Source organism: Trematomus bernacchii, unplaced genomic scaffold (assembly GCF_902827165.1).
Source record: "Trematomus bernacchii unplaced genomic scaffold, fTreBer1.1, whole genome shotgun sequence".
Classification (NCBI taxonomy): domain Eukaryota; kingdom Metazoa; phylum Chordata; class Actinopteri; order Perciformes; family Nototheniidae; genus Trematomus; species Trematomus bernacchii.
Window position 1 is genome coordinate 12,390,585 of NW_022987698.1, and position 14,697 is coordinate 12,405,281.

Genomic DNA, 14,697 nt, shown 5'->3' on the forward strand with positions numbered 1-14,697 from the left:
TGGCTGTGAAGGGGTTCAAGGGTCCTTTTTAACGAGCGTTTGCACTGATAATTCAAATGTTGTAACTCTTCCATCATAACTGATATACATTTTCAAGTAGTATTTAATCAATAGAAAAACGACGTGATTAATGTAGCGCAAAACTGCGTTGCTGTGTTTCAGTGTTGCTCGATGCTCCCCTCTGTCTGTCGTTTTTTTGGTTTGGCCCAAACTTGGTTCAGATTTGAGTAGGTTTTCTCTGCTATCTGGGGTCGCTCTATTGGAGGTGAAGGACCGCCTGTCCCCTCTCTGCCTGTGCTGTCAATGGCTTTCGGGACTTATTTTATTTGAATGTCTGGGAGTTTTAAGTGACCAATAATGGATATTCTATGGATATTATGGACCATACCGGCCGTAATAGCTGTTGAAGGTAAGCTAATGTTTTCATCCCAGCGCGGTTAGAGCCGCATCTTGCCGGCTTTGAGTTTGAGACAAAGCGTGTGCATGGACGTTTGTTCATTTAATTGACCAAGCCTGCGGAAAATGTACCACTTTTCATTCCCGTAAATATGTATTAATTTGTTACAACGTGGCGTTTACTCACACATACCCTCAGCTCAGGCAAGGGATGGTGGTGGGAGACAAAAACACGCTCCCGCATCCCCGCAGGTAGACCATACTGATGTTGCTGAGCGTTAATATCGTTAATAAGGGAATAATATGAGCAAACGCTAGGCAGAAAACGTTAAATATCTGTCAAAAGGGTCGCATGCTGTGTGTCCGTGGAGGTGTGTCACCGGTTCGTCTCAGTTGGTGAAAGATTTACGTCTCCTTTAACCTGTTTTAGTATACGAGTCCAAATGCGCATTAAATACATAGTAAACATCTTCGTACTTAATTTACAGAAGGCAATGCCGGTCCCTATGCAGCCATTTGTACCGAAAGCTTTGCTAAGCAGTAAAAGGCAGCAGACAGCGTGGCTCAAAGCACAATGAAACAGGTTGAATGGCAAAAATAATCTCTATAATAGGCCTATGTGTTTACAGCAGTATGTATGTGATGCTCAAAAGTAAAAATACTGGTCATCTTATTACACTTTTTTTTACTTAGATACACAAGACCTATGCACTAATGGAGACTATTATTCTGACATTTTATTAAACAAAAATGTAGAGATTATGAAAGCCAAGTTTTTTTTTTTTTTAATTAAAGGGTGTGATATGAAGCTGAATTTTAATTCACAGTTTTCCCTGTGTCAAGACAGGAGCCATTGGCCACAATGTGGAATGGAAAGTGTCAGCCCAGTCATCCATTTATTCAGGCTATTTTCAGGATTCTAACAGGACACCAACATATCTTCTTCCTCTGGTCAGTTTAACTTAACCTCAAAATTACAGGTGGAGCTGAGAATTTAAGGAGAAGCTCATTTAAATGTAACCACAGGATAGGACAACAACAAAAAGAAAAGCAGGAATACAACTATTTGGCTGTATGTTTACTGTAAAATAATTTGCAACGTCCCTTATATGTAAAACAAATCTCGAAGGACATGTCAGGCTCAATGAAGGACTGGCTCAGACTTTGACAAGTGCTGTGCGTATTTATGCAGAGTTCTACTGACTGCTGGTCTGCAGCTGGTTATGGTTTTAATGTAGTTTCATATCCAAGACCTAAGCAATCTTGAAAGCTTACTTACATTTTTGTCAAAGTTTTAAAAGATTTTCTCTAGACATCATTCCAGTATGTATTATTTTAGGACAACATAGTTACAGTCCGGGCACTTAAACCACACAGTACACATACAACAAACAATGTAGCCCACAACATGCATTTCATGCAATCCCTAATTTTTTATTTTATTTCAATATATTCAAAATATATTATCGTAATTTATACTCTTTTTTTTTTTATCACATTTCAAAACATTTCCCAAGCATAGTAAAAAACAGGTAATATTAAATGATTATGCATACATTATACCTTCATGTGCTACGTCTTAGTTTTTTAAATAATATATTGAATATTAACATATACACTGAATATATAATAGATTTACATAAAATATATTCAGGCAAACTCGTACTATCTCTGTGCATTAACTTGATTTAAAAAATATTATTGGTTTTCCTTTAATAACGGACATCATGGTTGCTTGATATTATCATAACATTTTAGTCGATTCAATTTTTAATTTAGTCTAAAAGCAAAGGAACTGCAGGATGTGAAAAATGCCAAATATAACAACGTATTCACACAACATAGTGTTCCATATCCCTGTGTTTATTATGTCTGTCTAAAACGCAAACATGGCCACGGTTACAGTTTGTCTATATCCACATGCTAAAATATACTGTTTTGTAAGCTGAGAGCATACACTGCCTCAAATAGCAATCCGTACAGTTCCTCAGGAGTTTTTTTCAGTGTATTAAAGTACACTTCTTACTTGAAAAAGGAAAGTGCCGTTGATGTTTAGTGTTTCACTGCATATACAGTAATATATGCGAATGCAGTGCCTTTCGGGCCCTTGGTGTTTTGCATTCTGATTCGTACACCAGCTAGTCCCGCCGCCATCCCAATGCAGACCCCCTCCATTTTACCCTGTGAATCACCCTAGCCGACTGTCCAATGAAATTGCAAGGATGGTTTACGTATGAGAAATAAAGGGTTGAAAAAGAGGTCACTGCAGCCATAATCCGAAAAAAAAAACAACGTCCCAGCATGCAACGGAAAAGAAGTCCCGAGTGGATCACTTTGACAGTGCCGGGAGACTACATTTTATCCATTGTTATTTTGTTTAATAAAGAGTGACATCTTCGCATAGTTCTGTTTTTTAATGACGAACGTTATTGTGTGCTACTTTGCAATATTCGTTGATTGCTTGAGAATGATACTGTGGGAATGGTTTGATTTAAGAAAAACAACAACTATATGCTACTTTTTGCGTGGAGTTCAAATGAAATACTAACACAGTGAGTGAAGTGTAGCAGTATTCTGTCGCACAAGCATGTGAAGGATTACTTCTTGTTACAAATAATCAATAAATCAGGCAGGGGCCTTACTTGAGAGGATTATTGGATTAAACTGGGGCCAAATTTAAGAAAATCCTAGCTGTGTGTTTTAACTAGTATCCATTTTGTGAATAGTGTCAACACACCCGTTTGAAATATGCTTTGAGTTGCTTATGTTTGAATTTAGCCCATGAGCTTTTTCCTCAGCAACTTATCCAGACTACTCTTTTGTAAAAATCACCATGTTGGACAGCATATTAATGTTATTTACTCATCAGTAGCATTTACCAGTTTACAAAATGAGTTTACCCCGTGGAAGGTGAAATAACTCTAAATAGTTGATTAGCGGTAACGTAATCTGCCATTGAAGCCAGTTCTTATTGGTTTAGTTAACACGAACAAACGGGCTCTTTTTGAAAATTAATGGAGGTAAAACTGCCAAGGAAATTAGCCCGACTATGTCCAACACGTCTATGAAAACACACTGTGGATTTATCCCGTCATTAGTTTACCCCATTCATCGTCATCAGTGCTCAGTTGACAGCCACGCTAACAATGGCGCTCATCTAATTCTGTTGAGTGGATATTCTCCGATTCATTCCCGGTTATAAAATTGCAGTAGCCTGTATTGTTTGGAGGAGATGAAATTTACAAGACGGATCATTTGTCTTTTTCAACCCCCCCTGCTTCCCCTCCTTCTTCTGTAGTGGTATTACAGTTTGTACCGTGCAAACACAGCAAATGTTTTCTGGGAGGATTGGTGTTGCCATGTTGCAACAACAACCTCCTCCAGACTTGTATGCAAGTTGTTGTTGGGGTCCGCCGGCTGATAAATGACTTTGATACAACAAATGTCTTTGTTTTGTCTTTGAAGGAACCATAATGGGACAGAAACCACAGTAGAGGATGGCGAAGTAGGGTAGAATGAGATCACAGCATGGAGTCTTTAAAAAATGTCTAGCACATTTGATTGCATTTCAATATGCGCTGCATTCCTTCAGCGCTCTGTTGAGCACTGGAGCCCACTCAGTTTAAAGTTGGCAAACACCGGCCAAGTTTAACATTTTTCAATTGTTTGATTTGAATTAATCTTGTACATTATATTACATTTTCATACATTGCATATTCTTTTCAGTACCATTTTTCCTCACAAAAAATAATCAGTATGACAGCTCAAGGCTCAGTATGATTGTTAATGTTTTGAACATCCTGCCAAGTTTGGTAAAGATGCTTTCATATGTAAATGCTGTAGCTGTTTCTGACTGGAATAGTTTTTTGTAAGGAATGGATGTGTGAGTGTAACATGGAAGCATTACGTTCTGTGGGAGAGTAACAAAGGACACACGGAGGTGGGCTCTGAAATGGGATTAGATAAAGGTAAAATGAGCGACCGTATACAATCCAGTGTTTTCTCAGTTCACCCAATGAGCAGATGCGGGGAGCGGGCCTGCACGCCAACCGCCACAGTAGGCTTTCACAAAGAATCTGTCTCTATTCAAGCCTTAATCCATGCTGCCGAGGGCCCAGGCATTGTCACTTTGCATGCAAAATTTCAATTAGTGCCGGTACCAGTTGTTTCACTTGAAGGGGGGGTGTCACATTTCAGAGACATCTATGGCTACCTTTAGGTTAGATTAAGTCAGAAGTGTCACTGTTTTGCTTAGAAAATGTAGCATTGCATAAGGTTACTGAGTGGGCTGCTTTGCTTTCTGAGGCCCCTGCACAGTATGTATTCAACCGTGGTCTATGTCAGCTTTGCTAAAACCTTCACATGGGGGTTTCAGTGATGTAGGTTTGTGTCCCAGATGGCTCCGCGAGCAAAAAAGTTGCTCCTGGCTCCAGCATGTTCGACCAATTTAACTAAGGATACAGCTCAGGACATGATGGAGTGCTCCACACTGTTTCCATGCTTTCAGCTGTTTGACTCTGACGGCTGTGGTTCACCGCCATGAGCCAGCTCTTCATTCTTTCCGCCTTGTTCCTCTCAACACATATTTGCCCTCTGGAGGTGATGCTAAAATAGTGATGTTTCAGCTTGTGGTACATGTGAAAATTGAAGTTAAGGAAATCCAATAGCGGGTTCCAAACTGAGATAAAGAAGTTCTCAAATGGCTTCAGGATATCACTTGAAGCTTTTGACAAGCATATAGTTTGCTTAAAGGAGTCATTGATGTATGTTAATCTATGATGGGTACTGTAAGTGTGTGGACAGACATACAACTATTGTGTTTACCATTTGGTACAGTGTGCATTGGGTACAGAGTCCCAATGCACACTGGCAAATATAAATATTGTTACACAGCGCATGACTTGGGTTCTGGATGTTGCTAGAGTGTAATTCCCACAGATCTACATGCTCGTATTGTGTATCATATTTAAGTTAAGTTTGCTTATGTTAACTTCCATGAGTGCACTATACGGAGTTGAGAGCAGAAGGATCAGTTTACCAAAGTTCTGAATTTAACTACCACACTGGGAAGTGCTATTATACTATAAAAAAATACAGTATAACCCACGGAATGACAACTTCAGAAGCCAAGCTGAATTTGAGCTGTATCCCACAATGCACCACCTCCATAGACTGCACCTAGTGGCTCAACACTTAATATTTCTATATAGGTGTATACAACATGCTCGTGGTACTCTCACATGCCTTATATCACTTATTTTCATCTACAGTAGATTTGCTGCATTCTAAATTACTTTGAGTATATACAGCTTCTAAAAGAAAGAACAGGTGTTTAATCTTCTGTCTCTTTGAACTGTAATCAGTTCTGTTTAGATTGCAGAGCCCGGCTGCTATTCGATGCTATCAGAAAATGAAAACATTTCAAGAGTCAACAGGTGTTTCAAGTCTTTGTGGCCAGTATGTGATATTAGCCCCCCAAAAGTGTGTTTACTTTAAAGTATGTCAAGTACTTTAGACTGCCTAGCTGTGTTTTAGACTTTCAATACAAAATACTTGAATTATTTTGCTGAAAAGTACTGTGCACTTTTATGTCTAGTTAATGTTATAACGTGTGAATAACTGCATTGCAATTTAAAACAATTGGAGAACATGTGATAAATCAAAGCGCCTGGGAAGAAGATTAATAACAATGTAATAAAATATAAAGACACTTTTTAAAAATTCAAATTTTTTAATAAAAACAAGCTTTGAGAACTGGGATTCACATTTGCATAAGCACCATTTTTATTTTGGGTACAAAACAATGAGAGAAACTATCACAAGTACAAACTTGATTCTCCTGGCAAAGAAAGTGTGGCAATATCTATATCTCTCATCAGATCTTAAACACACAAAGATAAAGAGCCGAAACCACTTTCACTTTTTCACTTAATATTAGGGTTGCTCATGTCAAACAAAAGCCAGTGTTGGTTAAACGATGTTAAACGTTGCAGATAAGTCTTAGCATTTGATGTATCTTACTTTAAGTAGTTTAAAGGTGGCATTTACTTCTAAGGTTAATTGCTAGTCCCACCAAACATACACAAATTAACTTTTAAATACTTTCCTGATTGTCTTACCCTTTTTTCTGGGAGTTATGTTTTCCATTAATGTTTGGCAGTAAGCTACAACAAAGAAAGAAATAGAACATCTTATTTATGTTCACAAATGTATACCATTTGAAGAGTTTAGGGTTAGGGGTTTAAACCCTAACCCTAACCCTAACCCTATGTAGTGCATGCTTGTCAAACTTTTATACAAGGCTTTTTCATGCACTCACTCTCTAAACAAAGAATTGTATATCAAATTGAAATCACGCTGCAAAGTTATTATTATATCATTTAGACATTTATTTTTTAGTGAACATCAGATGAATAAGGGGGGTGGATATTTGTGTTTCTTGCAGTTCTTTAAGGATAGGTGTGCTATTTGATTGGACGGCTATAATTGTTTCAGCATGGAGTTGGGAAAACAGCTTGGTCTGAAATAGACAGAGTATAGCTAGCTCTTATATCAGTGTTACAGAGCATATTATAACACTCCTAAGAGCTTAAAACTGGACAGAAATAAGATCAAGATCAAATTGACTTAACATTGTCGAGCAGTTCTTCTCCTTTGCTAGTTTGCAGACGTGTTATGAATTAATTCAGGTAGTGTAACTCTGTAAATTAATTGAAGTTTTTCCCCAATAGGAATACAGTTTGTATAAGGTCTTCTTGCTTACTAGACGTGAGTAGTTTGGATAAATAGACGCGTATGGAAGAAACTTGCTTTACCTCCATGTAACCTTTCAAGTATTTCACACAGGAATCTAGATCAAGGATGTTCTTATACCCTGCTATCTTAATTAGCACATGTTAATTGGCACCGTGCAGTCTCTTTGTAAGTCATATTTATTAGGAAGAGCCTGATTCATCCTAACCCGATGGGAATAGAAATCATTAGGGGACAGTGAAATGTATCTCCGGATATAATTCATAACAGGAAATGTGTAAGCTCCCACAATCAAAATGGCGGCCTAATTTGCTGCCCAATTCTTTGTGCAGTTTCCTTAACATTAAACATTTTCTAAGCATATCTGATCTATATGTTTTACACAGTATCTTTGTCACTATATATTATCTCTTTCTATCCATGCATTGAAATATTTGTTCATTAACTCTTTAAACACTAACCGACTTTGCACGACAAGCGGAGATGAACTGATCAGTGTGGCCCGGCTCCTGTCACGTCTTTCATGTTCACGTTGAGTCATACATTAACAATATAGCGCTTATCATTTTCTACCGAGCGATGCCAGCCACTGAGCGAGGGCGCAGGGAGAAAGAGAGACAGGAGGTGGAAGAGGAGGAGGAGGGAGAGTGTACCCTGAGAGAGGTCAGACCTCGTTTCAGAGAACCCCCCCATCCACACACACCCCAGGTACTGTGACACTGCTTTTATGAGCGCGCCCGGAGAACACAAACCCAGCGGATTAGTGTCTGGCTCTCAATGTCCCCGGGAGCAGAGCCCATCGGCGGAGACAAAGCCGGCTGATTGCGTTGTCATCTGCATCACAAAGGGAAGCCTTTTTCTACCTGAACCGCTGCCTGAGCGCCGCGCTGCATATCACGTCTATCAGCGACTCTGGACCCACGTGACATCTGCCTTTTGTTTTTTGTCCATATCTGCCCCCCCCTCTCTTCCATTCTTTCTCTCCGACCCGCTCCGTCTGTCCACCATGGCCCCATATCAACAGCAGGGCGCCCTCCCCCCTCCCCCTCTCGAGTGGAAACTAACTCGTCAGTCTGCATCAGCATTGACCGTTTTTCAGTTGTTGCCTTTAGATATGTGCTCAGCGCGGTGTGCATCATCTTCCCTCGCTACAAAGAGAGACCAACTCCTTCGTTGTCTTGCCTTTTTTCCCCTCTGGCTCTGGCTGGCTAGCTGTATCACCGCTCAGCCAACATGCAGACACATCAGACCAGTCTCCCACTGAGAAACACTAACACGTCTATCGGCCTCAGTCCGGAGAGAACACCCCGGCTGAGGTGCTGCCAGGAAGCAGATATGTTTCGTCTGATTAGTGCTCTGGGCAGGCTATGACTGATGACTGTTGTCTTGGGTAGAGGATAAAGGCCGATCCAACAGCCATAACAGATAGATCAAGCTTCCCCACTCGGATTATCGTCTTATGTACATAGGAGTGTACCATGAGCCTTATGTTGGCTTTTATCTGCTTCATCCTATCATCATCAAACAAACTACTATTTTAAAGATGTCATCTTCCTTTATTATTTTATGACATGAACGTGCACCACTCTTTATCCTGTGAAACTGTATTTTCTTTTTTGGGAACAATCAAAGAAGTCAGAACTATCTCAATCATAATAATTGAAGTTGAAAGGAACACTTTCTGTCTCCCGTTTAAGAATACCTTCAATACTGGGTTTGACATTTAAAAAGCACAGGCAGGGTGGGAAAGGGAGGGAATGACTTTTTGTGTCCTAAAGTGTGACAGTTGGTTTCAATTCACACATGCATTAGCTTAGAGAATTGGGAATTAACACAAGGCAATTAACTTATTTGGCCTTTGGCTGCGACTTGTCTGTTTTTTTAGCAAACTGGAACTCATTCTGGTTTTTCATAGTTTAATTTAGAAATGACAATGAATCCATAGACTGTGATTCAATCAGATGCAGTACCTTGTAACGGGGGACCAGGGAACTTGGTTTACTTCCGTGAAAAAACTATAGACAGCAGCAGGGTTAACTGGCTCTATATCCCCAAATCACATATAGGCCAATTACTTCTATGCAGAGCTGTATTACTTGTGCCACTTTAGTCTTGGACTTTTCTTGGACACTTGTTGGATTTGTCTTGGTCTTGTGTGTCAGGCATAGTACAAATTAGTAAGTATTATGGGCCAGTTGCATACTTTTCCCTTTACTAAATTTGCTATTATACCTTTGTAACAATTAATCCTGTGTGCACAGAAGAGCAGACGAGTAGGAGTTTCTCTGTTTGGTCTTGCCTGGTGTCCACTGTCTTTGGACATTGGTCTTCTTGACTCACACTCAAGTACCTGGACTCCACTTGGACTCGATTATGTTTGAATCGACTACAACTCTGCTGCTAGTCCACAATGGCTAATTGTTAACAGCAAGGATATCATTTTCATCTTCATTGAAGAAGCGATCTACTGGGAGCTGCTAAAGACACTACAATTATACTCTTCACCATAGAGTGGGATGCTCTTAATGGGAGTCTATCCATAAGTGTCATTATACACTGCATATAAGAAACACTTAACATTATAACCTGAGCCAAGCATTGTGTGGAGAACAGGGCATGTTAGTCAATTTACACAGTCTGATATTTATGCATCATCAGCACAAACACGCATGTCCTTGTGACTGACGCTTCATTTAAGGAGTGGGCGTGAACAAACGGGCAGATTCTACTTTTCCCTTTTTAATAAATGATCGTTTACACTGTATATATTCATCTGTTTATAGCCTATTTATAATTATTTTATTTACAATAATTAGATTTATAATTATTCTTATTATGTAGACTCCTGCACTGCTATTTTGCACTTCTGGTCAGATGCCTAACTTACATTTCGTCACTAGTACATGTACTATGTAATGACAATAAAGTTGAATCTGAATCTGAATCAAATCAGATAACATAAGCCTTTATTGATCCCCAAAGGGGACACATAGTTTTTGCAGAAGCATGAGGAAATAAGTACTATTTACTGCAGAGGATTTTAGAAGGAGGTTAACTAGTAGAGTACACAATAAAACTCTTAAATGTGAGGGTTTATTTAAGTTTAATAGCGAGATAATTTAGATTGATGACAGACAGCGTTAGATTTTCTTCTCTGAGCTCATACCACTGTAATCAGTCTACCTCGGCTTACAGGTCCAAAATCAATAACGTAGACTCAGCAAAGATTAAACCCTCATGATTGTGTGTATGGAGCCCCATCAATTGACACTTCATCGTAGCCGTTTCATATTCAGCAAAGCCGGTGATAAATGCAGCGTTTGGGCAGAGAAAGCTTACCTGCATTTACATAATCACTTGTCTGAGAGTGGATCTAGTGTGGTGGAGCAATCAGCAGCAGCTGCCACACTCACACTTGTAAGAGCTCTTTTCGATGAAATAACATCTTGTCCCACCTCTTGTCCCAACTAACAAATTCATTGTTATTTTATTCTAATTTCAAACCCGTTTAAGATTTCCAGCAGGAAACCCTATCGCTAAAATCACAACTCTAGGGCTGCCAAAGAAAGACCGATACACGTCCTCTGGGGTCAATATAACAATGTCTGGAATCCCAATACAACCATGAGGTAAGGTAGCGTACAAAACGGGAGCAAGGTACATAAGGAGATGGTGAAATGATGACTGTTTTCCATGCCTTACTATGGCAGGGCCTTTTCGAGGAGAAATCACAATGGATCAATTGGGAGGGCAGCTGGAAAATCCATAGAGAATCTCAGGAGACCTGCTGTGCCTGTGAAATCAATACAGAGATTCCAGCTGAGACCATTAAATGAAACGAATGTTATATGATAGGGTTAACATGTAGAATATTATTATTCATACAGTCCAAATAGGTTTTTCATCTGCAAATAATACAAGCAGGAATGGACGTCAATAAAGGCACCACAGATTGCGTTGTATTTCAAGCACCTACTATACATGCAAGCAGTCCATCATGCCTCTGACCTATTGTTAGCCTTAAGAACGAGAGAGGGCAACTGAGAAAGTAAAATAAATTGAAGCTTTATTATATTTGGTCTGCGTTTCATTGTAGTTTATTACTTAATAAATGAAGTACTATAGCAGCCGAGCGGGCTCTGCAGCATTCAGGGTTGCGGGCACTTTCAGATAAAAGCAAGCCAGCAGCCATAGCCTTGGTATAAGTGGACATTTCTCTTCCAACACACATTAAATCCTCACTCATTTGAAAAAAGTGCTTGTTTAAGACCTTAAAAAAGAGAAGTAAGGCATCTGTTTTAGTTTAAATGTGCTTATTTTCATCACTGATTAGACTTCCATTATTTTTTTTCATCTGGTTTTACAATTGTTGTCTTTGTCAGAAAACCGCAATTTCTTTTTAACCGTCCTTAATTTCAAATGTATTTTTTTGTCCAATAAAAGTCTAAAACCAAAAGATATTCAGTTTACTATTATATTAAACGGATAAAAGCAGAACATTGAAAGAGCTGAAACCAGTTACTGTGTGGCATTTTTGACAGATCATTTTTATTTATTTTTTAGCTCTTATTTATTTATTATGGAACTCTTGTTTTGTCACTGATTCTATAATGCACTTAATCGCCATGGAAATCCACTTGTTTTGCCGCTCTATAGTCTGTTTATCCGGCATAATAGCTGTTTGACTTGAAGACCTTTTAGCCATTATCTTTATATAAACCAAACTTTTGTAAATTCAATTATTTAGCTAAGATATGTCATTTGTGGATGCTTTTATCTAAAGTGCCTTACAGTATCATAAGGGAACAAATACATCTGTGGCATGGGTGGCCTCTGTTACTCACACACTGTGCTGTCGCCCCAGCCTCATCACACCTCTTCAATCTGCTTCCCTTTAGAAATGGTTTGACACTTTGTAGTGGTCAGGCAGCCACACTACATGCATAGCGCCTGTACAAGTTGTCAGGATCCTCCGCGTTGGAGTGATCGAAAAAGCATGTTAGGGAATAGCAGCCTGTCCTGATGCTCTGGCAGGGTGTGCATGTGGGGGGTTGAGATGCTCTCTGGGCCTGTCATGGTGCTGAGAGATGGAATAGGTAGAGCTGGATCTCAGTTCTCGCACTATGCTGACACCGCCTCTCACACTGTCTCTCACACACATGCCCATAAACAGATTCTGCCTCATGACCCAACACGTGCTACAAAGCACAGTCCGCGCTCCGTGGCTCATCCTATTCATGCTGCCAGCAGAGAGCAATACATGGAGAATGATCATTCACATCTTTGCACCAGATGTCTACACTGAAGCAGTTCTAACACAGAGAAAGGCAATTGTTATTTTGTCTGAGCTTCACTTTTGCGTCACTGAGCAAAATTAAAAAGCTTTGGGTCATTTTAATATGTATCTTTTGCTTTTCTTCCCACAAAGAGAACCTGTAAAAACAGCACATAACGCAAAACATTCTTCCTTTGATCTCAGTGCCTACGGTATAACGTCCTATTTTGCAGGAATAGAAAGTGAGACCCATAACAGTGTTTAGTGGCTTTCCTACTTACCGACAGATTTCTGGCATGAGCACGTACTAATCTGTTTTTCACAGATACTAGCAAGCTCATTTTCTGTCTCTCCAGTTCTGACACACACACACACACACACACACACACACACACACACACACACACACACACACACACACACACACACACACACACACACACACACACACACACACACACACACACACACACATTAATGTATGAACAACTCCTGTCTACACTACTTCCAACTCAACACTTCTGGGGTTGGGCTGTCAGGCTTTTTTGTAATTATGGCATTACTGTGGAAACCAGAGGCCTGAAGATGGATTAGTGGAGTGGAGGTGTGAACACAAGGTCAGGGCAAAGATGGCTAATACTTTGTCGTACTCTTACTCAATTTGATCTCATCACAATACCTGCCACATACTGACAAATAAACAGCCACACATGGAAAAATGAACATGCACAGCCATCTTATTCTTGTTGTCATTGTTTCAGCCAAGGCAGGTGCTTTGAGGAGCCTTGAGTTACCTTTTGTTGAGTACACTGGCAGCTTCCTGATTGTCTTGCTGGCAATGAGATTGGAATCGTGTTAACATAATTTCTGCAGGTAGTGAGCTCTATACTCAAAACCCCAGCACACAGTTAAAGATCAAAACTGTGAGCTATCAGTGAAACAGACATTTTACATTTTAAGGTGACAAAGTATCTAGTTGCACCTTTTTCAAGTAGAAAGACCACGCAACATGAATTCAAAAATAGTTATTACTGAAGTGATAATATGTGATGGCGCTGGAATTGTCAACGAGCCAGGTGCAACCTGACAAGCACAATGAACCATTTTCTAAAGGGTATGAAAAGCCTCTCCAACTCCAGTAAATGTTCTGTTTTTGAATGTTACACTGCACTCCAACCACCTTACAGATGGATATAATGATTTGTTAACAAAAACAACCAAATTTAGCTCGAAATTACACCATGAGTAAGCAGGTAGTCATATGGCTGTGTATAAACACCATTGTTTTAAGAGACTAACTTTTTTTAGCCTTCCGACTACAAGGAAACCCTGGCTCGACAGATTCAAACAGTAGTTGGACTAGACCCATTTTCTCACCCTCCACAATTGGGGAAGTAATCCAGTTTTTATTTTTGAACAACTTTAAGCATATAAATAATCAGATTTTACATTTCCAAAAGTGACAAACGGGTCAAAAGGAAACCGTAGGTCTCAAGATGTTTGCCTTTCAATGGCTACAAAACGGTGGTACTAGCAATTCTCAACACCTAATCCTTGATGTGACAAAAGAAGTGTGGTAAACTCATTCTCACACACACTCATGTGATGAAGCTGGAGGGCACTTATCAATAGCTAACTCCTCACATGCCCAATTTCAAAACACCACATTTGAGGCCATCTTCACCTCCTTTGTCCTGTTCTCAGCTTGTCCCGTGAAAAACAGCTTCACCCTCTTTTTCTTCTTTTCCTTCTCTGACCATCCGCCACCTGTCATCTCCACGCTAATGTGAACCCTAAACAGCCTGAATAGAAACACACCACTTCGTAGAAAAAAGAATTACCTGTCACTCTGTCTCTGGGATTAGAACATCACTGGTGCCAAATGATTTAAGGGCCTTTTGCTATGTTGTCAATAGTGACATGATTGTGCCTCTGGCCATACAGAAACATATGTGCTTGTTTTTTTTCTATTTTTTTCTGAAGGCGTTAGACAGGCGGTACCAGATGTGTGTGGTGAATGGTGTTGGGTTTTTTTTTTTTCTCACTTGCGCGTGTGTCAGTACAGCTGCACGGAGGATGAGTTAAGTCTGTCTCACACGGAGTGAGTAGGAGGTGAGAACCAGCAGGTCTAATTGAGGCGGTTAATGGCCTGTCAGAAACCATCATTCTACCTGAAGTAGCACGCCGAGAAGCTCTTCATCACTGAATGGAATCTGATAAAGCAGCTCTTATTCAAAGACAAGCCATTGGGCAAGACGGGGGACTTTAAAAAT

General features: G+C 39.8%; 1 protein-coding gene across 2 annotated transcripts in view; it reads left to right on the forward strand.

The window, feature by feature from the left end:
* Positions 1-279: 279 nt before the first annotated feature.
* Positions 280-14,697, forward strand: part of ephb2b (eph receptor B2b) — a 132,044-nt gene continuing 117,626 nt past the window's right edge. For both annotated transcript variants that reach the window (XM_034138924.1, XM_034138925.1), the window contains exon 1: positions 280-409. In XM_034138924.1, coding sequence (XP_033994815.1) covers positions 358-409 — 52 coding nt within the window. In that variant the 5' untranslated portion in view covers positions 280-357. The remainder of the gene's footprint in view (positions 410-14,697) is intronic.